The 24893-nt window shown below is 56.0% G+C and overlaps 6 protein-coding genes across 6 annotated transcripts; 5 read left to right on the top strand and 1 right to left on the bottom strand.

The window, feature by feature from the left end:
* Positions 1 to 2921: 2921 nt before the first annotated feature.
* Positions 2922 to 4548, top strand: E0L32_004481 (uncharacterized protein; the record flags this gene model as incomplete). Its single annotated transcript, XM_031138896.1, has 3 exons — positions 2922 to 2960; positions 4065 to 4072; positions 4260 to 4548. The coding sequence occupies 3 exons, from the start codon at positions 2922 to 2924 to the stop codon at positions 4546 to 4548; spliced, it is 336 nt and encodes a 111-aa protein (XP_030997212.1).
* Positions 4549 to 7611: 3063 nt separating this feature from the next.
* On the top strand, positions 7612 to 9319 carry E0L32_004480 (uncharacterized protein; the record flags this gene model as incomplete). The annotated part of the gene is made up of 3 exons (XM_031138895.1): positions 7612 to 7955; positions 8012 to 9147; positions 9234 to 9319. 3 exons carry the CDS (start codon positions 7612 to 7614, stop codon positions 9317 to 9319), a joined length of 1566 nt encoding a protein of 521 aa, XP_030997211.1.
* Positions 9320 to 10174: 855 nt separating this feature from the next.
* E0L32_004479 (uncharacterized protein) lies at positions 10175 to 11681 on the top strand (the record flags this gene model as incomplete). Its single annotated transcript, XM_031138894.1, has 4 exons — positions 10175 to 10181; positions 10267 to 10352; positions 10426 to 10787; positions 10883 to 11681. 4 exons carry the CDS (start codon positions 10175 to 10177, stop codon positions 11679 to 11681), a joined length of 1254 nt encoding a protein of 417 aa, XP_030997210.1.
* A 515-nt stretch (positions 11682 to 12196) lies between these two features.
* Positions 12197 to 13746, bottom strand: E0L32_004478 (uncharacterized protein; the record flags this gene model as incomplete). Its single annotated transcript, XM_031138893.1, has 3 exons — positions 12197 to 12746; positions 13279 to 13651; positions 13737 to 13746. The coding sequence occupies 3 exons, from the start codon at positions 13744 to 13746 to the stop codon at positions 12197 to 12199; spliced, it is 933 nt and encodes a 310-aa protein (XP_030997209.1).
* A 5147-nt stretch (positions 13747 to 18893) lies between these two features.
* Positions 18894 to 19322, top strand: E0L32_004477 (uncharacterized protein; the record flags this gene model as incomplete). The annotated part of the gene is made up of 3 exons (XM_031138892.1): positions 18894 to 18951; positions 19003 to 19062; positions 19144 to 19322. The coding sequence occupies 3 exons, from the start codon at positions 18894 to 18896 to the stop codon at positions 19320 to 19322; spliced, it is 297 nt and encodes a 98-aa protein (XP_030997208.1).
* Positions 19323 to 23660: 4338 nt separating this feature from the next.
* E0L32_004476 (uncharacterized protein) lies at positions 23661 to 24750 on the top strand (the record flags this gene model as incomplete). The annotated part of the gene is made up of 2 exons (XM_031138890.1): positions 23661 to 24161; positions 24307 to 24750. 2 exons carry the CDS (start codon positions 23661 to 23663, stop codon positions 24748 to 24750), a joined length of 945 nt encoding a protein of 314 aa, XP_030997207.1.
* Between the last annotated feature and the right edge of the window lie 143 nt (positions 24751 to 24893).

Genomic DNA, 24893 nt, shown 5'->3' with positions numbered 1-24893 from the left:
TTCCGCACTTTGCCTGACGGAGGGTGTAACGATAGGCCCGCAATTTGACGCAATGATTTGAAAGCAGCCCGCCCTCCCGCGCGGGGGTCCGACATCTTTGAGAATGTCAATTCGCACAATGTACAACGAGCTGATGCAAACAATGCGCTGTCCGTGGTTGCCCAGAGACCATTACGTACCGAGTTGAGATGATTTCGAGAATTCGACGTAGATTGAGTGCAAACAACCTGTATTTTTGCCTCTGGACCAGGATCCCTAAGGCAATACGTGCAGCCCGACGAGGTCCCCTGAATGCAGCATCCTGCAGGGTAACTGTCTGTCAGTACAAAAACATGGATGACCCGGAAGATGCTCTTTGGCGGTCCTGGACTCTCACCTGCACCCACGCATCTTGGTCACCAAATTGCAGCTTACCGAGAGGCGCCGGTGGCTGGCGGTCGGGTTCCTTTGCCACCTAGTCTGGCCGATATGGTCTGCAGGTACCTCATTCATGATCTGAGCTGCCCCAAACTCCTGAGGTAATCCAAGGCAAGACTCAGGAGTGACCTCGTCGAGGAAGTCAAGTATTAGCCGGTTAATCTTGTTGGTATTTCGGAGAGGCCAATTTCGGTCCACGATTGTAGCATGCGAGTTGAACCTGTCAAGGAATAGCCTCCCGTGGCTTGAAGGGATCCCTGTGGGAGAGACAGGGAGGCGGCTTGATCGCTCGCCGAGGTCCCACCATTTCGCCCGTGCTGGGCATGCAAAGGTGGGTTCGATGTAACTCCCCTGAAGGGACCAGGCCGTGCCGTTGGTGATATGTTGCTGCAGACTCAGAACTATTTTTTTTTTTTTTTAACAAAAGAAAAAAGTACGTCCTGCCCTGAGCATGTTGCGACGGATTGGAGATTCGAAGAGTTGATACGAATGCAGCCAAGGACTTGGGGGTTGGATTGTGAGTACTGTAGATTGAAACAAACACTGGTATGTAATGGCAAATGCGAAGCTGAAGATGAGGGCGACGAAGTGAATCAAGCTCGCCCAGGGACGCATGGAAGATCGAATGCTTATCTGGTGGGACTGATAAGCTCACCATTTGATCCGATGTCCAAGGTTCAATGCTGGACCTTCCAGTCTCAATCGGGCCAGGCAACATTGAATCTCTGGGTAACAGCCAAATGCGGGACATCTCACACTCGTACCTGCCTTGACAGTGCTACGGCTCGTGGCCGCTGGAAGGATCTACAACAAGTGAGGTAGCAGTGGAAGGCACGTACAAGGTTTCCCCTCTCCGGTTCCGTGGCCGGATTTCCTCGACATGTCGGCTCGATCATGGTGAGAAATGAAAGGAGGATAGCTTGCAACCCTGGCTATTTGATGTATCATATGCAATCATCTGTAGCATATGTATCAGATGCAATGGACCACCGACGCGCGCCATATGTGCGCTTCTTATTTGCAGATTGCGTAATTCGGGCCTTGAGACAATGACTCGCACCAGATAGCATAACATTTTGTGCTTGGTCCTCTGGCACCCCGCGTGCGCATTGCATTGCTCTGATGCAAGCCAGGCATCCAGAGACACGCCTCCGGTCTATTTTCGCTGTCATTGAACGGTCGCTTTCTCGGAACAAGAAACCAATCCTGGGGTGGTCCCCAGCCAACTCTGCTGGCCCTTGATGAGGTGCGATGGAGATGTTGGGGACAAGTTCGCCTTTGTTACTCCGTACTTACGCCAGGCACACATCAGGTCGGAGCTCTGTGCAACAACATACCTCGACATTCATCCATCCCCCCATCCCCACTTGCTAGTCCCTACCACTCCGCATCCAGTGGGTGGAGAGCCATTGATTCGAGCTAATGACGACGGCGGGAAAAACCGAGCATGGGCCGTGCCATACTGGTCTGGCCTACCGGCCACCTAGCGTGGTGACAGGGGGGTTTGATCTGTTGACGAGATGGCGAAGCGGCTGGCAGGGATGAAGCATCTCTTCGCAGCTACCCACGCACTGTCCATTTCTGGGTTTTCCAGCAAAGGCGCCGAAGGAACTGCTCAAAGGGAATCAACAGTATCGTATCTAGCCGGGAATAAACCGACCGAGAAGCCTTTCCCGTTCGCGTTCATACCCTGCCATTATCATGCCAGGTGACAGGATGTAAAGAAATATGATGATGGTTCTGACCCACTGGGGCCTGTTTGTCCTGAATGCATCAATGTGGTGCGGAAGCATCATGACGGAGATCATGACGAAAGGTCCAGACGGTCAAGCCGATGCAGCTCCATCTGGCGACACACTTTGACGTGTGGTCGATGTTCACCTTGGGTGACCTAGGAGGGGAAGCAAGATCAAACGACAGCAGTTTTCCAAAGTTAGAAAGGTGTGCTGCATGAGGTAATAGCTTGCAATTTGAAGAGATAAAACCTGTAATCGACCTCAAAACAATCTGGCTACCCCACAGAACAGCCAGAATTGCTTGTCGAGCACTCTGGAATGACTCAACGCCAGCCGATTGTGTACCGAATCTGAGAGTATGATTCCTGAGGGTCCTTTTTTTTTGGGGTTTTTTTTTTTCTGGGTGTAATCAATCTGCCGATGTGTGTTGATGTTGCAACCTCTACTCGCTTGCTGTATGCGGGAAAGGCACTTGCAAACAGGACCGCGATGAAAAGGAGCTCTGTCGAGTGGTCTGTTTTCGGCCCTCATCTGCTTGAGTCTGCAGCACATCCTCCTGGATGCAACGCGGCCCACACCCTGCAGCAGAAGCAGTAGCCCAGAACGGTTGCTTGGCAAAGAGCACCGGCGGCGCGCAGGAGCCAGGGCCGCTAGCTTTTAGAGTTGTGTCAAAGAAGTGTGTGCGACGAGTCACTGGAATGCGGCTCTTAAATGCTCTCACTGGGCGCGGTTGACAGGCAGCGCTCCTCAGCACCCATGGCCCCAGAAATGTGTCAGCGTGCCCTGGATTATCTTGCACATGGCCGAGTATGTGATGAGGCCGGTGAGGTGAGGCGAGAGATGACATCCACCTCTGTTGTTGCGTGTCCTCCCTTGTTTCGACTCTTCGATTGCATAAGCTCCCCATGTTGGCGTTGCTCATCCCCTCACTTGAGATCGAACGAGCCCTGGACAGAATTGAGATTAGCAAGCGGGCATCCATCCGCTAAGGAAATAACAACAGATACCCACCTCTCCACAGCCGTTTGCTTCCCTTGGCCGAGCTCTGCAACGGTACCTCGCTCAGCTTGCGCCATCTGTGGAGGGCTTCGGCCTACCAAGTACCTTGTATTTCCTGTATCCATGTCCATTGCGTGCGCGGATCCTGGAACTGGCCGTATCTTCTGGTCTGTGGTTCGGCAGACCTAGTTATGCGACACTGCTGCAGATGAGGACCAGTCAAACTCTCTAGGAGGATCTGAGAAATGAGGGGCAATATGCACACATATCAATACATGAAACATTGAGATATCGGCCGTCTTGTGATCCCGGCAGAAGAAGCACCAGGCACACGACGACAAGCAGGAGGGCTGCTTGAGGAGCGAGTAAAGGACTGATCAGCCAGGCCAGGCCGGATTTGACAGTTGGACCCGTGGCATCTGCACTTGCTGCGTGTATTGTCTTGACGGCTTCCGGCCAGTTTGGGGGCCATTCATCAGACTGGAGGGAGGTGGCGGCGGCGGCGGCGGCAACGGCAGCGGTATACCATTTTCCCACCTTCGCTCTCGTTTCCATGATCCACTGCCAACGGCGAGATCAGGCGAGGTCATGGGCAGCATAATCAGTGAAAGCCATTGGTGACTGAGCAAGATCGCTGCTGGCTGGCTGGACTGGACAGTGTCTCGGATGCTTCGCAGCATTCCATAAGCCAAGTTGCATTCGCTTCAAACCAACAAGTTCCGCAGTGGTCCGCAAAGGGCAAGAGCGACGAAGGCTGCCTGCTAGCCTCTGTACAATAGTGGCTCCGGGCAGGCGTCTTTTCCCTCACGACTCTCTCACGACACTCCCCACATTGAGGGCGTTGGTTCATCCACTGATCAACGAGCAAGGCCCAGAGAGAAAGATGCATTTGCATCTGAACTGGAGCGCTAGGCCGCTAGGTGCGTCTTCTCCAACTCCTCCTTCCAGGGCTCACCCCGCTCGCAGCCTCCACTAACAGCACGCCCTCCCAGGGAGCCCAGCCACAAGCCCCCCCCCCCCCCCCCCCCCCCCCCCCCCCCCCCCCCCCCCCCCCCCTTCGTCTACCTGTTGCGACAAGCTACTAACTGGTTTTCTCTCTTGTGATAGTACCGAAGGTCCCCCGAGGCGTGGCCGCGGCGGACGTGGTCGCGGCGGCTCGACGAGAGGTGCCGCTTCCGGCCGCGGAAGCCGTGGCGGCGGCGGCCCGGGCTCCCGTGGCGGCTCGGTGGCGCGTAAGCCGCGTATCACCAAGCTGGAGAAGGCCCAGCTCGACCGCGAGAAGGCCGAGCGCGAGCGCCTGGCCCAGATGGCGTCCAAGTCTGGCGGGGGAGGCGGCCTCGGCATGCTCTCTGGCACGAGCCAGCCGTTCTCGGCTGGCATGGTCATCGATCTGTAACATGTCTTGTCGTCGGAGCGAATGTTCTCAATTTTTTTCCCCCCACACGAGACATCATGACAGACTGCTTTTGTTTTGAAGTAATTGTCATATTTTTTCTCTGCCATGGTGGAGAAAATTATCCATGGCTGCTGTCATTCGAATGGGTATATCGTGGAGGACCAAGAGGGAAAGGAAAGAGGTATTATTTCGTCATCACTTTGTCTTGGGGCGTTTTCACGGAGTTTCAACGACACCAGACCTCCCGGAGGAGCGGCTGGGCGTTTGGTTTTCTTTCTGCGACGAGTGGGGGGGCAAAAAGACCCTTTGAATTTCTAGAGGCCAAGGATGGCCCTGGGCGAGGCAAAACGGCGTTTACAACACTTTGCATTTTGGAAGCGGTAAGCGGTTGGGTTCTCCTCGGCGAGCGAGAGAGACAGAGCACCGCACGGGCTTCTTTATTTTTACCACTCCTATTGTTTTGCCATACGACTCAATCATTGTGTGGCTCGTTTTGCGCCAATTCTCTCTGTTGGCGCAATGGACAGTTCTGTTTGATCCCTATCGACGAGCAGCCGGAGCCAGAATGGGGGTTCTTGCTTGGTCCTTTTTTTGGTGCCGGGTTGTTGTTGACTTTGCACACACACACATACCTTTAATCATGGGAACAAAGGAGCGAACGGGCGTTGGGGAGCAGGGGCGCTGCCTGGCCTGGCCTGGCCTGCGTGGGCGTCGGCGATGCAATGGCTCTTTTGATGATGCATGTTGCTTGGCTTGCCTTGGCTTGCCTTGGCTTGCGTGTAGAGAGTCCCTTATCAAGATACCAAGAATACAATGCATCGTGTCCCACGAATGTCAATATTGCCGAGAGCAAGTGTTCCATATACTAACGTCGACATGGGCGGTGGACAAGGCCAAGGCGAGAAGAGGCCGCTGGACTTGACGCCACAGTGACATGGAAGAACTTACATACCGACTACGCCAGCGGCAAGGTACGGGCGAAACTGCTGATGGGACGGACACCTCGAGCGTTGCTAGCGGAATAGGCCCGAAGGCTGAAGGACGGGGGGAAACAAGGGGGGGCGGCGGAGCGGGATCCGGATGGATCGTCGCGAGCATCAAATGTACCAAGGTTACAAGACTGGGAAAAATAACGAAGATGGGCTTTTTAAATCAGATGGAAGAAGAGGAGATTGACAGGGCGAAGGCGAGACGAGACGTTCATGAATGCTCTCGCCCTCAACTACGCCGTATACCTTGACTTGCCTGTCGACAAAGGCTCCAACAACCCGACTTCCCATTCTCGCCGTCAGAACCGAGGTAGTGCCATCCACAGAGACGAAAGAGACAAGGCAGTAAGCTCCTCCCCTTTGCCGTATCAAAGAGTCGTTGAGCAGGTGAAGCTTCCAAGGGAGAACGTCACCGTATAGAGTCGGTCGGGTGAGGCAAGAGGTCATACGGTATGAATACTGTGCCTAAGCCCGGCCGGCCATTGTAGGAGAAGAGGTAATTAGGTAATTCCCATGTTGTTTCTGTAGTATTTTGAGTTCAACCCGCGCCTACAGGGTTCGATGAACGCGGTTACGATCGCAGGAGCAATCAAGCGACGGCACACCAAGTTTCAAGTAGAACAGCTTCGTAGTTACCTTCTACTCCATAACGTAGGCAGACAACCTTTTCCCCATGGTTTTGCTTTTGTAATCGAAGGTTCAGATCAGAGAGCTATTCAGAGCCTCTACTTTGATGCCGGCAAGAAGTCAAAATACGAGTTCATTCTCAATCGCCCCAGCGTCATCTGTGTCATCGATGGCTTCAACAACAACAACAACAACAACAACAACAGCCCCTGAGCACCGCATATCAAAGGGCACGGCTCACCCGAGTTGAACAATGAGGTGGCAATGCGGTTGAGAAGCGGTGACGACTGTTTGTCATACATGTCTGGAGTTTGGCCGTGATTCTACAGCCCCGATCACGCTGTTTTTTGTTCCCCTGCAGGTCATGCGAAAGCACTTGGGCCTGAGCCTGACTTGCATCTCGCGGTACACAAGCAGAGGCTTGCTTGCATTAGTCCTCAACGACTATCGGAAAACGCCAAGGATCACCAACAATAGTTCTGAGGGAAGTTTAGCACGGGTCCGTCCAGCATCGAAAAGTATGGAGTAAGCCAATCGCATCTTTCGGACTCGGGAACAAGCCCAAAACCCCACAGCACCAACATGGGGAACTCGTACTTGTCCAACTGACCGTTTCGTCGTCACCATCCCACGGGGATTGCCACCACCCACACACCCGACAAGGACTCAGCTTTCTTCAGCTCTGTGTCTGATCGTCGCGAATAATCTCCGCGGGCCTGGGGGGGGCTCAAATAGTTTCCTCCAAAAAAAAGACAAAAGACAAAAGTTGGCCCTGGTCGACTGCTACCCGCGCGGGTGTGGCGCCGCAGTCTCAGACTTGCACCCGTCACATTGTGCCGGGCTCTGCATACTGGTCTCCCAGGCAGGTGGCTCGGTGGCTGCGGGCCTACCCGATCGGGTTCACTCACCTCCCTCTCCACCTACCTTGCTCGCGGGTTGAGGTCGCCGAGGTGGCAAGCCTCCCAGCGAGACGGGCCTATCCGATTGGGGCGTTTTCAGCCTCACTGGGAAACATCTGGCGGTCAAGCGCGTTCGTCCGGGCGGTGCGGCTTCCGGGGCGGCTATCCGATTTTGCACACCTCCAGACCGTTTGTTGACATTGGCGGTCAGGGGGGCCGTGGTGGTGGTGGTGGTGGTGCTGGTGGTGCTGGTGAGCATCAACGGTGGCCATCGGGTCTTTCAGCCTGGAATTAAGCTTTTGTGACGACGCGTGTGCGCTGCCCTCTTTCCGTTCCTGGCTTGGCTGAAGGTTCGGGTGCCGACGGAGTGCCGCCGACATATGAGGTTGCACTGGTGCTTGCTTGGTGATACGCAAGCGTGCTGGGAGGCAGATGTGCTTAGTTTTGCGTCGCGTGCGTTGATATAAAACGCTTTGGTGCTCCGGCAGAACGAGGATGCTGATGGCAGAGATCGCAGAACATTGTAACTCCACCTGATCTCGATCATCATGGCTCTGAAAGACGCCCTTCAAGCACTTCCTATCCCCCTTGTGGCAGGAATCTTCCTCTTCGCATATGGGGTGTACCACTTCGTCATCTACCCTGCCTGGTTGTCCCATCTTGCGCAGATCCCCAACGCCCACTGGTCTGTTCCCTTCTCGCGGTTCTGGATCCTGCGCGAGCGTTTCCTGAACCGCGAGAACCGGACGCTGCTGGCGACACATAGAAGGGTCGGTCCGATCGTCCGAATCGGCCCAGCCGAGTTGAGCATCGACGGTCTGGATAGTGTTCGAACAGTCTATCCCGGGGGCTTTGAGAAGCCTGGGTGGTATGCCGTCTTTGACAACTACGGGTAGGCCCTCATATCCTCGGACATGACCTCGTCCCGTCCACTAAACACGTGTACAGCGTGCCATGCATGTTCTCGACCAAGAACTCGCGGGAGCACTCGCTCAGGAAGCGGATGATTTCCAACGTGTACTCCAAGTCGTACCTGCACGCATCAGAGCCGTCCAGGGCCCAGTCGCGAATCATCCTCTTCGACAGGCTGCTGCCCATCCTGCGGGAGTCGGCGGCGCCGTACCTGGCCCCTCACGGGATAGACGTCCACTCGCTCTTCCTGGGGGCCACCATGGACTTCATCGCGGCTTACCTCTGGGGCATGCGCAACAGCACCAACTTCATCCAGAACAAGGGCTACCGCGAGCACTGGCTCGAGCTGTACAAGGCGCGCGTCGAGAACGGCTTCTTCATCCAGGAGCTGCCCCTGCTGACGGGGGTCTGCAGGATGTTCGGCCTCCGCCTGTACCCCGCCACGGTCGAGTGGGCCACCAAGGAGCTGGAGAACTGGAACCACGAGCTGTGCAGGGCGACCCTCGAGTCCGAGGTGATGGCCGACGTGGGCAAGACCCCTCCCGAGGACGAGCCTGTGGTGTTGAAGGCGGTCCTGTCGGGCATCGACAAGGAGGAGAAGACCCGCGGGAGGGACTCGCCCATCTTCTCGACCACGATCCAGAAGCGGGATCTCGCGGTGGAGTCGGAGCTGTTCGACCACGTGCTGGCCGGGCAGGAGACGGCCGGCGTCGCCCTGACGTATGCGGCGTGGAGGCTCTCCCAGAACCCGGACCTGCAGCGCGAGCTCCAGAGGGAGCTCCGGTCTCTGCGGCCCGGCCTGGAGATGCGCGGCGTCGGTGTCGGGGCCGGCGAGCTGCCCGACCCCAAGGACCTCGACGCGCTGCCGCTGCTCCACGCGGTGCTCATGGAGACCCTGCGACTGCATGCTCCCCTCCCCGGGGCCCAGCCGCGGCAGACCTCGAGCTTCTGCCAGATCGGCGGCTACGCCGTTCCCCCCGGCGTCCGAGTGGCGGCGATGGCGCACACCCTGCACAGAGACCGGACCGTCTTCCCCGAGCCCGAGAGGTTCGTGCCGGAGAGGTGGCTGGACGGCGAGAAGGACAGGGAGGGCCTGAGGGAGCGGCACAGGCAGTTCTGGGCGTTCAGCTCGGGCGGCAGGATGTGCATCGGGTCCAACTTTGCGATCAACGGTAGGTCTCTCATGTCATCATATATACGCGCGTTGCCACATTGCGGATTCTCGAGCTGATGATTTTATGTGGGCGATGATACACAGAGATGAAACTGGTGCTCGCTGCGATCTACAGCAACTTTACTACCTACGTCGTCGACGACTCGGGGATGGAGCAGACGGATGGCTAGTAAGTAAACTTTACCGAGTGGTGACGACACAAGACTCTCTCGTAGGTAACAAATACCTTGGCTGACTCGGGGTCCTTTTCTTGGACGAACAGCTCGGGACGGCCTGCTGGCGAGCAGCTCCATCTGCGATTTGAACCCATTGCATGATGGAAGGGACCTATAGAGATTTGCCTACGTGCCTACGCCGCAGAGCAAGGAGGCTATCCTGACTCCATAAGGGGGGAGGGGGGGGTACAGAGGTTGCAGGTTTACTAGCATTTTCTTCTTTGAGGGAGTATATTGGGCGGGATACCTCTGTTTCGTAGCAAACAAGGGCTGCAGCATGCTTAGTAACGACAGGGCAAAACAATAAAAATGATTATATGAGTGGCATCGGAAGGAAGAGCACATGCAAATACCTGTCCGGTGGCCAACGGTAAAGGTAGGCTAACACAAGTACATTAGTTAGTGAGCCTCCCTCCGAAGACCGTCGGCGCCCGGCACTGCCTGCATGCTCCTCCAGAATGTGGGGTACCGGGGGTTGGCCAGGTGCATCGGCCACCTTCGCCTTTAGCGGGGCACAGCGGGCTGGCATGTGAAAGGCGCCACAGGATCGGGGTACTCGTGCGCCCGCTATTCCGCTTTGAGTAGTGCCTCGGTGCATCTGACGTCTTTCTCATAAGCAACCGAACCTTTCCAGTCTGTGCTTCCATTCACACACAAACTATTCCTCCCGAGGTCATCTCACGCTCGAGATTTGAAATCCAGAGACTTATTCCCTTAAATATCTCCTTCTTGCGGTGCTGCATATCTGTCTTTCCTCCTCTCAAAGCCATACCTGCCTCCATATCCATCCAAAGGAACAGAACATTCACAATGGGTGGTAAGTGATCCTCGAGAGCGCTGCCATCGACCACCCCCGCGGTGTCCATGATGGACAAAGCTGACATATCCCTCGCCTGCTCTAGCTATCGACAGACTCTCTCAGATCTCTGGCCAGCTGTCTGGCGGCGGCAGCGCCCGCGACAAGCTTCTGCAGAAGAACCCCGACGATGTAAGCAGCTCTCTCCAACCCCGCCTCCTGTCGTTGTCAAGAAGCTAATCCTTTTCACGCCTCCTCCCCGCAGATTGTCGTCACGGCATGCCTCCGAACGGCTTTCACAAAGGGTGGCAAGGGCGCCTTCAAGGACACCATGGCCTCCGACCTGATGGCCGGCGCGCTGAGGGGCATCATTGAGCGCTCCAACATCGACCCGGGCCTCGTGGAGGATGTCTGCGTCGGCACCGTCCTGGCCCCCGGCGGCGGCGCCACCGAGATGAGGGCCGCCGCTCTCGTCGCTGGCTTCCCAGACTCCACTGCCGTCCGCACCCTGAACCGCCAGTGCTCGTCCGGCCTGCAGGCCTGCGTCGACGTCGCCCACCAGATCAAGGCTGGCATGATCGACGTCGGGATCGGTGCCGGTGTCGAGTCCATGTCCACGCAGTACGGGTAAGCTTTTCGCGTCCCAACGGAACCATACTTTTTTTTTTGTTTTTTTTTTGACTGGTGGCCCGGATGCTGATCTGTGACAAACCAAATGTTAGCCCCGGCGCCGTCACCGAGTTCTCCGAGCTCCTCGAGTCTCACCCCGAGGCCGCCAACTGCAAGGTGCCCATGGGCGTTCTGTCAGAGCAGATGGCCAAGGACCGCAACATCTCGCGCGCCTCCCAAGACGCCTTCGCCGCCTCGTCCTACCAGAAGGCCGTCAGGGCGCAGGAGCAGGGCCTCTTCAAGGAGGAGATCATGCCCCTCAAGGTCAAGTTCGAGGACCCCAAGTCGGGCGAGACCAAGGAGGTCGTCGTCGACAAGGACGAGGGCATGCGGCCCGGCATCACCGCCGAGTCCCTGGGCAAGATCCGCCCGGCCTTCGCCAAGGACGGCAGCATCCACGCCGGCAACGCCTCGCAGATCTCGGACGGCGCCGCCGCCGTGCTGCTCATGAAGCGCTCGACGGCCGAGCGCCTCGGCCAGACCATCCTGGGCAAGTTCGTCGCCGCCAGCGTCGCCGGCGTCGCCCCCCTGCTCATGGGCGTCGGCCCCTGGAAGGCCATCCCCAAGGTCTTTGCCAAGACGGGCCTGGCCGTGGACGACGTCGACATCTACGAGATCAACGAGGCGTTCGCGAGCCAGTGCCTCTGGTGCGCCAACGAGCTCGGCATCCCGCAGGACAAGATCAACCCCAAGGGCGGCGCCATCGCCTTCGGCCACCCGCTCGGCTGCACCGGCGCCCGGCAGGTCTCGACGCTGCTCTACGAGCTGCGGAGGCGGGGCCAGAAGATTGGCGTGACGAGCATGTGCATCGGTACCGGCATGGGCATGGCTGCCGTCTGGGTTGCCGAGTAGAGTGGATCTCTCTCTCTCTCTCTCTCTCGCTGCTGCTCAGATGAGGAAGTGGAAGTGGGAGTGGAAGTGGAGTGGTTGTTTCTTGTTGTTTTCTTGCTTGTGCATCCACACGGTTTGTGATCGAGCAGGGTGTTTTATTTTTTTTTCGGGGTTAAACACATGTATAGCATAAAACACGGGGCAGGGCGTATTTGACTGCTAGTCTCAGTTGCAAAATCCATTTGATATATACCTAAGGAATGACCTGGGGAGCTATGCGCAGTGATTAGCATCGTGTGGGATCCGGAAACTGTGATTTAAGAGAGAAGTAAGTAACCTTCAGGTAAGATGAACATGTTATGGCTATGGACCGTAATCATGCATGCCAAATCAGTGAATCGAGAAATGCAATGTATTTCGCACAAGGCTAATCCAATATGCCCACACACACATATGCAAAAGACATGTTTCTATACTCTACACAGACTTTGGCACTACACCCGGACACAGGCCCATCCTTCTCTACCTCTCTCTCTCTACAGCTTGGACGGCGGCGAGTCCTTGAAAAAGGACAGCTTCTCCCTCAGCGTCGACTCGGCCTCCTTCTCGATCCGCGCCACCAGGACGGCGCACGTGGGGATGTCGTGGATCAGGCCGATGACCTGGCCCGCCGTCCACACGCCGTACTCGGGGTCGCCGTTGAGGAAGACCTGCCGGCCGCGCTTGCCGCTGACGAGCGGCGCCACCTCCTCGAACTTGCCCGTCGGGCTCTCGTGCTCGACCTTGAGGGCCTCCATCGTGACCCTGTTCTTGTAGAGGCGGGTCGTGTTGCGCCAGCGGCGCAGGAGCAGCGTCGTGTCCGTCTCCTGCGCGCGCACGATCTCCTCCTTGATGTTGCGGTGGACGGGGGCCTCGACGGTGCACATGAAGCGCGTGCCCATGTTGACGCCGCAGGCGCCCAGGCACAGGGCCGCCGCGAGGCCGTGGCCGTCGGCGAAGCCGCCCGAGGCCAGGAAGGGGACCTTGAGCGTCTGGCGGGCGCGGGAGAGCAGGATGAAGTTTGTGATGTCCGACTCGCCGACGTGGCTGGAGGGTGGTGTGGAGTCAGTCAGTCTTGTCAAATACGGATCTTCCTCAATATTTCAAACAAAACAACAATAAAATAAATAAAATAAAATAAAATAAAAATGAGCAATTCTTTTCCTTCTTTGTGGAAAGAGGATGGGGGGTTGTCGTTGCTGTTTTGGTTCGCGATCGAGATGGGCAAAGACAAAAATGCAAGTCTAGAGTGGTGCTTGGTACGTTTGGAAAGATGCATATTGCCCAGAAAAGGACAAGAAGAGGCAGCAGTACATGACGTGAGGTGTGCAAGGTACCATGCGGGTGCAATGTGCGCGTAAATACAACATGCATGCATGTGATGTGCGTTGTACAAAAACGCTACGTGTAGCCCCCGCGTCAACGCCGGGAGCGCAGATGGCACGCCAGGGATGATGGGCAGCAGAAGTAAGGCACGTAATACGAGACTATATCTGGGAAACGCTGCATGATGGGGGGGGATGGGAAACATCATACGACATGGGGGGACAGTTAACAGAACGGAACATTCTAGACTTACCCTGCGCACTCGAAGCCGTCGATGGACAGGAAGTCGACGCCCATCTTGACAGCGCTGACGGCGTGGCGGATGGCAGTGCACTTGTGCAGGACGATGATGCCGGCCTTCTTGAGCTTGGAGATGATAGGGCCGGGGCTGTTGCCGGCCGTCTCGACGACCTTGACGCCCTCCTCGACGATGGCGTCAGCGTAGGCGCCGTAGTCGGGCGGGACCATGGAGGGCAGCAGCGTCATGTTGACTCCGAAGGGGTTCTTGGTCATGGTGCGGCACCGCCGGATCTCCTTGCGCAGCTCCTCTGGGGTAGGGAAGATGAGGGCCGTGATGATGCCCAGCCCGCCGGCGTTGGAGACTGCTGACGCCAGCTCGGCGGTTCCTGGCAGGAGGGTAAGGCGTCAATACATACATGGAAACTGTTTTCAGTATAGGACAACTCATATATGAGTTGAGTGAGTACATACCGACGTGCATCATGCCACCTTGCACGACAGGGACTTTAATTCGGGAAAAGGGCAAGCCATGTCAGCCTGAAACTCTGCAGAAAGCCGCACAGGTTTGGTCTCCTGTGAAGAGAGCTCGATACTCACCCCTGATCCCCAACCGCCTCGTCAACTCGGTATCAAAAGGCATCCTGACTCGATCTCGTCGGCTCTTAATGAGCTGGCACTCTTGTTCTCTGGGTCCGAGGGACTGAAAATAGCAACTTGGGCTCTTGTGATGCGCTGTTATGAGAGGAAACAAGACCGGACTACTACCCCAAGTGAGATAATATGAAGAAAAGATGGCCGTGATGTTCAGAGAAAGCGTCAGCTTCCCAAGGGGCTGTGGTGGTTTGTGAGACACCGACGCTAGCCCGTGTAATTGGCGAGATGCCGAGGTATCAGAGAGTGGGGAAAGGCGCTCTGGGACAACATTCTCCAGGTGTGAACAGTGGCCCAGGTGGTGAATGCCCCGGCATTTACGGGGTACTTGTTTAGCGGGGTTCAGCAGGTCCTGGACGGCCAGCCGGGCGCCGAGATCTGGTACTTCTGGCAGCTGACAGAGATCGAGCTTGACACCTGACAGGTTGGTGCACTCAAAGCTTGGCCATATTTGTTGAACACTGACACTGGACACCGCCAATCAAAACAATCGCCAACAGCACCGAGGACATGAAACTCAACCTACCTATACCTTACCTTAGAGGTAACTACATCTTGGTGGTGCTTGCTTTGCCTTGCGTAGGTGCGGAATCTGTTCATTGTGGAAGAGGGAAGGCACACCTCAGTTGCTCAATCTTTCCCTCCAGTCATCGCTTCCTCGCACCACCTACAACAAGTTCTTGCCTAATTGAGTAAGTTGTACCTAGGTAGGGAACGCCGCCCAGTCCCCAGGGCATTCAATGTTGTTTCCCTAACATTTGATCCTCGTTCTTCAAGCGATGCGTTGTTAGGGAGAAACAACACCACCAAGGTCTCTCTCTCCATCTCTTCGGTGTATCTCTGCTCTTTCATGAGTACCTATACGTCTGGATCTTTGTCATTCCCCCGATATGATACGCCAAGGGGCCAATGTCTCTCCCACAGCCATTCATTGGGTTCGCGAGGCGCTCGAAATGCTGTATTCTCGCTTGTGTCTCTGCGTGCCTTATGCACCCAACTTGCAATTGTCACACCTCCGGCTCTGGTACCGATACCTGGCTCCCATTCCGTCCTGCTCCTGGCAACAGAGCAGGCGACCAGTATCTCCAGTATTTGGCCAAGCGGCTGCACGTCTGGATGCCACATTTCACCTTCACATGGCCTTTCTCCACCTGTGGTGTGCAAGCTGTCGACAAAACAGTCCGTGGCATCTCGATATCCAAACGCCTTTTGCTGTCATTTGTCGATGGCCATCTGCACGTTCCTCATGCATTTGGACATCTAGAACACTTTTCTTCATGATCCAATCATGCCTGAAGATGTAGTCCGGTCTCGGCTCCTCAATAGGCCCCTCCAGCACGTCCTGCAAGCAATCGAGCCCTCGAGACCGTCTTATTTGAACCTGCTACGGGCCTCTTCTCAGAGATTTGGGATCCCGTTCGCTATTCATGTTGCACACTCTTGTTTCGACTTTATGGGGGTGTGCCACAGCTTATCGACTAGAGCTGCTCGAGAGGGACGTAACGGGTGTAGTTCTTGTCTGAACTCGTTGAATTGCTCACCTTGCATCGGAAAGTGCCCTCACTTGAGGCCTACCGAGCTGCCTGGCTTGCAGATGGCGGCACGGGCTTCTCAACCGCCCGCCGGTCAGCAAATCGTCGCATCAGGGTTCGAGACATCCGAGACGCATCGCAACCCTCGACTCGACATGCCATTTTTCGACACTCAGTGAACCTCGCAAAAACCAGCACTTTCGAACGCCTGCACATCCGTTGCTGTCGTGCACCAGACCGTTACTCGTCAAGATGATACTCCCTGCATGATCTCGATGTAAGACACGCAGCCCCGGCACCTGACGTTGGAGTACATCGATTCTGCCCATCTGCAAGCCTTATCTCTGTTGTTTTGGCTGTATAGCATGATATCGGTCCCCGACTGCCTGGCCCGATGTCGTCCTTTTGCTTTGACAACTGTTCCTGGTCGTTGCGAAAGCTTGGTGTAGCCGCAGAAAACTCTTGATCCACCCCTCAACATGTGAGAGCTCCACATCCAAATAGAAACTGATTTATCCTACATTGCTAACCTTGGAACTGACCAATTGCTTTCACTAGTGACGTGCTACAGAAAACTGAAAACCCCCGAGCCGACCTGCGACGAATAGCGAGGCATATGTACTTGGGCCAGATCGGTCGCTCTGTGTGCGTCGCCATGCATGAGATATTCCCAGGGACGTACTGCCATGGATGGTCTGCGTACCGCATACCTCATCAAATCACATGCCGAATCAGCTTCTGCAGCAGGCAGCACGCCGATACCACTGCACACACACGAACAAAACATGGAGGTCTAGTCCTTGTCGTTATAGTTCGCAACTCTACACCCTCTTGAATTCGACACCACGCCAGATATTGGACATGTAACGGCAATATCCTCTGATCGACCCAGGCCTGGCCCCATCGAAAGTATTGAATGTATCTGGTACTTTCACAACAGAGGAGATGGTCAATACCGAACTTGCTCCACGCTTTTGGCTGATGGAGATCTCGCGCTGCCCCTGGTCGAATTAGTGCCCTTCAACACACTTACGACACCGGACAGAGATCACTAATCTGATGAACAGTCTCAGTCTGTTACTATGATTCAACGTCATCACTGGACGAGCAACATAAGCTCATGCTTTGTCCGATGGCGCCCTGGAGGCGCTTCTTTGGCTTCTTACCCAGCTGAGAGTCTATATGCCGTTGGCGCCTTATGATGAGCTGTCAGTGTACCCTGGCAGCGCCCGATTGTCCTTGCTGCACGGATCCTGGGAACGATGCCCGATTGATCATACAGTACCCGACGATGCGGAACAGTTAGATGTGCTGACCTGGGTCTTGTGCCACATCGATGAGACGCACGAACTCCTCCTATGTCACGATTTAGCCTCGGAATAGGGAAATGCCTCTCTGTCTCCTGAGCACAATTTTGCAATACCCGCTCTGTCTCATCAGAGCTCTGCAACTAACATTGCAAGCCATGTGGGTGCGGGTAGCCGGAGGAGGGGCCCTTGCAACGCCAGGGCCGTCGTGCCATGGCCTACCGAGAGACCAACAGCCTGTGGAGAAGCAAACACATCACAACTTCATTGACATCTCCACCCCGGTGTAGCAGGTAAAGTTTCTATAAACGAAATCGCGGATCAAAGTGGAAAGTCGGTCAGACCGCCTATCTAATAAATGGCCAGCGGCGAGCCTAACCATGCTACCTCAGGCTCACGGACATCAAGTACACAAGACGTCATGGACAAGTTTACAGAAATACCCACACTATCTAACCGAGATCAGCCGTGCACCTGGGATGGGCATGGTGGGAGAGATCCGTATCGTCAGTCTATTTTCAATCTGGCAATAGTAACCAAGTCGACCCATACCGTTACTACCGACAATTCTCTACCAACTGGCACCGACCCGTTCTGAGGGACAGGAATTCGGAAGTATCTTATACATCGAGCATACCTGCCTAGCCCTGTGCTTCTCACCTCACCGGGTCAGGGGTGGCTATTCCTGGTGTGAGCGTTCACGCTCAGAGGTGTCAGGGCGTGCCACACACGCACACACCCAGATACACACCTTGTTTTTCTCGCCGACAAGATTGAAGCGAAAATTTGTGCCCGGCTACGCGTTCGAACACACCCTCAACGTGGTTGTACATCGCAACTCAGAGCCGATTTGCAGCCGGCAGCGAGAAGTGAGTCGGCCATGTCGTTGAGCAAGTTGGACCACTACAGATGACTGAGCAGGGGCAATACGCAAGTCCTGCAGGCAAGAGAGCCAAGCGTTTGTTCAATGGGACTCATGTTTCAACCAAACGCAACCCTGGACCGCCCTGCGTCCTCCCACTGTCCTCCCCTGCCATTCCCGCGACGATCCGGGACTAGCACGCCTGCACATCCCACGCTGGACTTACACCACACCATCGAACAATCAGCCCAGCGGCCAGCCACACGCATCCATCTTTGCTTTTTCTTCCTTCTTCAGAAACGCTGTCTTTTCAACTAATCGGCTCAGGGCAGATATTCCCCGTCGAGCAAACACTAGGGACTTCTGCGGTACCTTGCCTCTCCGAGTTAGGCCCATTCTGCACTTTTCCCATTCGATGTTCTCCATCCCAGGGTTTCCTCAGTCGGATATGGTCTCACACACGCCACCCCTGCTGCAGAGCTTTCTCTCCTCGCTCTTTTACTCCGTCTAAAGTCCTTCCTTTCCAAAAGCCCAACAGACGCTAGCTAGCAAGAGGGCTGATAGTGCTGAAACATGCTCAGAGCATACAGTAAAGAAAAGAAAGGGCGGATAGTTAGCAGGAGAGAGAAACCGAGCATTGGATCTCTCTTCTCTCGCTTTCCCTCTCCAAAAAGCAAAAGGAAGTAAGGGCCAGTAAGTGCATTTCGTGGTAGAGGCCCTACCTAGTGCAGCCCAAGAGGAACCTGCGGGTGACTTTTCAAGCGTGGGCACATGCACCTACGTCAGAAGGTACTTTTCATGGACTGTTATGGCTGTTTTCTTTTATCATTGCTACTCCCGTCCTCCATTCACGATGCAGTCTGCCGTCGTTTTCTGCACATTCGCGCGCAAGCAAACGAAGACGCAGGTACGAGGACATCATCAAGCAAACATCGAAACCCAAGATTACCAGGTCCTTCTGGCCAGCCTGACTTCTCTCGAAGCAATATAATTCTGCCACGACACAGCTGTCAAGCTCACGGTTGGCCAGACGGTGTTGATGAAATTGTCTCCGTGCCTCAGTCGACAAGTATAAGAACTACCACAACTCTCACTCTCTCCATCATCCCACGCTCGTTAGGGAATCTCATCATATCCAGATCATACATTTCTTTCCTACAAGTCTTTACGCATTTGCCTCAATCGTTCTTGAATTTCTAGGCAGCTCATCATATTCTCTTTCACACACGGGTACATCCTACATTACACTCTTCATCTTATACCATCTTCGGACACCATGCCTTCTGCCTACAACCAGAACAGCGCGGCCAAGCAATGGCAGCAGAAGCTCGATGGTATGATTGCCATCTCCAGTATGCTTCGGGCAGTTCACTAACATGTGGCAGATGCTTGTCGTGAATACCAAATCAACCCTCCCGTTTTCCAGATCGTATCTGATCGACGAGGTAAGACTCCCGAGAACTCTCGTCATGGCGGCTTGTAAGCCACGAGGGGCGAGATACTGATCTATCTGGCCACCTCTCCAGGAGGACGCACGGCTTGGTCGAGCCGAGTGATGGTCCACGGCCAGAGCTTTGCTGCACGCTTCTGGTACGACGGCAAGAACCTGAACAACGCAAAGGAGGATGCGGCGGAGCTGGCCCTCAACTGGCTGACCGGTGGCTCCAACCCGAGCTCGCCTTCCACAAGCCGAAGCGGATGGTAGGCAGACGGCTGTCGGCAGCGCTGCGCCCTGCACTGGCCCCTGACCCCCGTCGATCAGGCCTTTGCAGCACGGCTTTGGAGCCACGTTTCTGACGCACTTTCCCTTCCATGTGTTGTACGACTACATGACATTCTGGCGTTTGGAGACAGGGCATGGATCTTCGCCACACGGCAGCAGGCTTTTATGGCATTCGGCGCAGTGACATATTCTTCTTTTTTCTTTTATGGGAGCCATGTCCAAAGTGGGTGGGATGGCGCCAACGGGCTCCGTTTCCTCTGGTTTTGGTGGGCTCCGTCCATTCACTTATTCACTTTTTCTCTCTTGTTTCTTACTTTTTCATAAGGCGTCGTTCCTTTAGACAACTGTTTTGGGTTACTAGGTGGGCTTCCTCAACATGATTCATTGGGCTACAAGATATCGACAGGGGCGGCATGGAGTCTTCTCCGAGGAGATCGGCCCGTGGTCTGCTAGTTCTCGAGACTACTGCACATGCGGTCGTGGCTCCTTTTCGTACCAGTGTGGCCTTCGCAGGTCCCCCCCATACACAACAGAAAGCATCAGCAGAGCACAACTTTCACAGCAAACATGGCGTGTGTCACCATGGGCAGTTTTTAGAGAAGACACGAAGTTCCTTTGTATGAGTGTATGCTTTTTTCTTGTACACTTCTTTTTCCTTTTAGGGGATCACTGCTTAGGGGAAATGAAAGGGGGCCAACAAAAAGAATCATGGCGGCGTTACAAGATGGAACCCGAGGAGGCGGGGGGAAAGGAAAGGAAAGGAGGAGGGTCAGAGAGAAAGAAAAAAAAGCAATGTGAAGCAGTCAAAGAGGCGCCTTGACCGACCCAGGAGTCGGGGCCCGGGGGGGCTTGCAGGGACGACAGGACAGGTGCTCGGAACCGGGTCGTGTCGATCATAAGGCTTGCAGCAGCTACTACATGCAAGTTGCTCTTTACCTGCCGGACACCGGGGAGGCCCAAGGGTTGGGTTTGTTGGCATATTTTATTTTCGGTGTGGGAGGGAAAAAAAAAGACATCTCCCTTGGCACAGGATACGCTCGTTTTTGGTTTTTCGTTTTCTATCTCTTTTCTCTCGTTTCGAATAAACACATCAATGTAGACTTTTTTTTACCAGACATCTTCGCACTCCGTCTATCTTACCGTTTCCTCTCCTCTCCTCTCCTCTCCTCTCTTCTCCTCGAGAAGGCCCCATAGGCATGGTGCCGATGGCTTTAAGCCATTGAGAGGAAGGACGGCGCGGTGCTGCCTCTCTTTTGTGACCTGGTTCTCTATGCATGCCAAGGATATATACATGTCATGCCCTTGCTGACGGTGAGGCAAAGCAAGGTACTTTACCTTGTATGTTTGCCTGGAACCCAACGTGGTGGTCGTGGTCGTGGGATGGCTTTCAGATGTGTCTTGGGAGGAAGGGTTCCGTCCCCCCCCCCCACACACTCATTAACATACACATAAATCGGTGTTGGTGGTGGTGTTCTGTTCTCTGCCCACGCACGCACGCGGCTCTGTGCCTGTTGTCGTTCGTCTCGTGGACCTCCCCCCCAGGGAAGCTGGAAGTGATCGACATACATACCCTACCTAACTCTAGCTTGCCCACCGCCATCTCTCTCTCTCTCGCCTGCCTGTCCCTGCCTGCCCTGCCCTACCTACCCACGCCCGCTCTTTTGCGTGGGTGTTGACAGTAGTTAGTTAGTTAGTTCGTGTGTGTGGGAGTGGGTGTGTGTGGTTGACGGCACTTGGCCCGGTCCAGCTGAGCATCTTAGCTGCCCAGCCAGCCCCACGCACGGGCCGGGACGATAGGAAAAAAAGGGGGGGTCAATCTGGGTTCAGAGGGGACGATCATTGGGGGGCAAGTACTTGGTTAGATTGTGCAGTTTTTGTCTGAGTTTTTTTTTTTTCCCCCAATGACGCAAGTGAGGCAGGAAGGGGGCCCGTCCTAGTTCCCGGAGCAGCACGATCGATGTTGAGAGGGATAGATGTGGCAGTGGGCAGGTAGGTAGGTAGTTACAAGAGGACCGCGAATAGCAAGAAAGGATGACTGAGAATGAGAACGTGGGCTCCTCTTTCCTCTGTGCAGACACGCCACAATGTCTGGGTCAACTCTCCGTTTGGGGGCGGGGGAGGCTAGCGGCATCGTCTGGTGCTCTAGTGCAGTGGGGTGGCAGAAGTTCATCCGTCCAGGCCAGTTCACGATGTTACATGGACGGACAGGAAAACTTTCGCTGGTGCGTGCGTGCGGCGTGCGCGTGGATATCTGGGATTGCTGTTTCTGGGCTTGGGTACGGGACCCTCGTGTTGGGGGAGGGGGGGGGGGCACATGTTTCTTTGCCTTGTTATCTACCTGTACCAAGGTATTTTGAGGATGCGGAGGGAATTCCGTGGTTTGGATTGGAGGGTTGATGAGAGGGGAGAACTGGGATCAAAGTTGGGTGAAGATGGGGTTTCTTGCTGGGGTCCAGGGTAGGGTGTCTCTCTCTCTCCCCAGCCAAACTTGCATACTTCCCATTTTCCCAATAACCGCAACTGCCAGGCTTACCGAGAGAAAAAAAAGACTTCCAACCTGGAAACTGGGACTGGGGGGACGTGAACTTGCACAACCTACACCGGGTCGACAGCCCATGACAGCATGATTACCGCCTCTTTACGAGGGAGGAAGAAGCAAGCAACGTAGGAGGAGGATAGGTCCATCAGACGGACTCTTGGGCCTAGGTATCCTCCTTCACCGACAGGAAATCTTCTTTTCTTTTTCCTGGCAAGCCCCCCTCCCCTGCCTGCTGGAAGGAGACTGGCATGCCTGCAACCGCAACGCCGGTCCCGGGAGGCTTGCTTACTCCCAGGTCTCTGTCTGCATGCTCACCGGAGTGACATGATGTGCCCGCCCGCCTGCCTGCCTGCCTGCCTGCCTGCCTGCCTACCTGCCTGCCCGGGTGCGGACAGCAGAGTTCGTTTGCCAGACTTTGTAACTTGCCAGCAAGCATCCGCCCGTGTGTGTGTGTGTTCCTGTACGTTGTACACTGCGCGGAAGTTTTATTGCTGCAGCGAATTGGAAGCGATCCCAGCACCCAAGCGGTGGGACCTGCACCTGGTGGCGGGGAGGGAAGGGGGCCTGTCTGCCTGACCGGATTTCGGGGCGTCTGTGTGTCGTCGTCGTCCTTGGCCTTGTCCTATTCCCCTCCGCCCTCGCCGATGCGGGAGGCCGGGGGGTTTTCAGGCAGACAAGGAGGCCACGCGCATATACGTTACGCTTGTGGTGGGACCTTGTGACACTTTTCTTTCCCTCTCTTTCTGTCTGTCGGCATGCGGCTGCTGCTGCTGCTGCTGCTGCTGCTGACTTGGCCTTGAAGTGGGCAAGTTTAGGCTGGTGGCTCGAGAGGAGGCATCGGCGTCAACAAGCACCCATGAGAGCACCACCGCCTCTTCCGATGGACGCAAGAGCAAGGGGCCTGGCATTGGTTCGCGCACGTTTCAGGACGGGCCGGGGTCGGCGGGAGAAAGCTTTGCGTGCGGCCGTGCTAGCCAAGCCAAAGTCCTGCTTCTGACAGCTCACCGCCTACGTGGGAGGGGAGAAGGGCTGGTGGTGGCCAGCGTTCCGGGGAAGGGGTTCCGGCTGCGCGGGTGCGGCCCAAGGAGGAGGAAGATGCCTGTTGTTGGTCCTGTCTGGACAGATGTTGCGAGAACATGCGGGGCCACTTTGCTTCGGCACTCACCGTTCTTCGGTATTTGTCACTTGAGCATTCCCTTGCAAGGAGGAGAAGATCTTTCTCGATCGGGCCTGGGGGACTCTTTTCTCGCTAACTAGAGCTTGCATCCGGAAGGCCTGGGAAGTTTGTCGATGGCCCCCCCCCGTCAGATTCAGGGCTGGCTAGCCTGCCTCGACCCCTCTTAGCTCCGGGTAGAGGCAGACGTGTTGCTCTGTTGTACATGTACTCTGCAGGCACTTCTTGTTCTCTGGCTGGGGGGGCAGACGGAGTCACGAGAGGCGGAGGAGGATAAGTTGGGAGAATTTGGGACAGGGGCGTGTTGGGTGAGAATGTCATTCTCGTAGTCAAGAAACGCATGCTGGACGATTTACGGAGTACCTACATCAGGTACCTAAGATACCTAATTCAGGTAACTAATAAGTGAGATGCTTGGAGCCATGGCTTATCAGTTGATAAGGACCGGTCGTTGCTGCACGGGGGCGCTTGGACCACTTTGCCCCGGCAAGCTCCGCTCTCCAACACAAAAATTGCGTCTGCCAGCCCGTCCGTCTGTGATCAGGAACCGCCGCCACGGAAGAGGCTGCCTTTTCCCCCCCTTTCCCGACACAGCACAACACCACCAATGCCTCCACGACTGAACCTGTGGAGCGCCTGCCGCACCCTGGCCGTGCGGTCACGGCCGGCCGCCGCGCAATGGCAGCAGCGCCAGCAACAGCAGCCGCGCATCATCGCCGCCCTGGCCAGGGGCTTCGCCGACGACGCCGCCTCCAGGTCCACCGCCTCGCCGTCACCCAACAACAGCAACAACTCCAACGCCCTGACGTCGTCGGCGCCCGACAGCGCGGACGGCAGCACGATGCCCCTCTCGATGCTCAGCGCGGGCAGGCTGGCGGAGGCGCGGCCGGCGGAGGCGCAGGCGCCCGGGAACGGCGAGGCGCTGCGCCAGCTGGAGCTCATGGCGCAGGGCCTGGACCCCTTCGACCCGGCCGTGGAGGGGCACAGGTTCGGCCTGCCGGAGAGGAGGCTGCCGCCGTCCATGCACCTCAAGGACCGCTACGACCCGGTGCTGACGCAGATCACGAAGCTGCTGATGCGGGACGGCAAGCTGAGCAAGGCCCAGAGGGTGAGTTTTTCTTTATTTTACTTGTTGATGGGGGGGCAGTTGACTATACCTGCAAAAGGCATTTTTTGGTCTCTGTCAGGGGGGGGGGGGGCTAGGATGAACTTTTTGCTAACGACGGTGCTTTTATTTTTCTATCCTCCAATAGGACATGTCCATGATCCTCAACTACCTCCGGACGTCGCCCGTGCCCAAGATCAACCCGGCGCGGCCGCTCCTCCCCGGCGCGCCGCCGCCGTCGCACCTGCCCCTCAACCCGGTCCTCTACCTGACGCTGGCCATCGACTCGGTGGCGCCGCTGGTCAAGGTGCGCTCCTTCGCGGGGCTCGCGGGCGGCGGCACGGCGCTGCCCGTGCCGACGCCGCTCAAGCTGCGGCAGCGGCGGCGGCAGGCCTTCATGTGGATCCTCGACGTGGTCAACAAGAAGCCGTCCAAGGGCAGCGGGCGGACCATGTTTGCGCACCGCGTCGCCGAGGAGCTGGTCGCCGTCATCGAGGGCCGGTCGTCGGTGTGGGACAAGAGGCAGATCGTGCACAAGCTCGGCACCAGCGCCAGAGCGAACCTGAACCACTTGGCTCTGCGGAGGAAGTGATTGGTTGTTTGAGATGAAATGTCTTTGGTGGAGGGGGGCTACACGCTGGGTTTTGAGAGGATGTGTGTATAGAGAGAGACGTACCCTCATTCCTCGAGCAAGAGCGAGGGAGGTGTGTCTATCGTGTGTGTGTATGAGAGAGC

The sequence above is a fragment of the Thyridium curvatum genome (genome assembly GCF_004353045.1).
Source record: "Thyridium curvatum strain D216 chromosome Unknown NODE_21_length_474914_cov_86.438106, whole genome shotgun sequence".
Classification (NCBI taxonomy): domain Eukaryota; kingdom Fungi; phylum Ascomycota; class Sordariomycetes; order Thyridiales; family Thyridiaceae; genus Thyridium; species Thyridium curvatum.
Note: the sequence above shows the minus strand (reverse complement) of the source record. Positions and strands in the feature narration are given on the sequence as shown.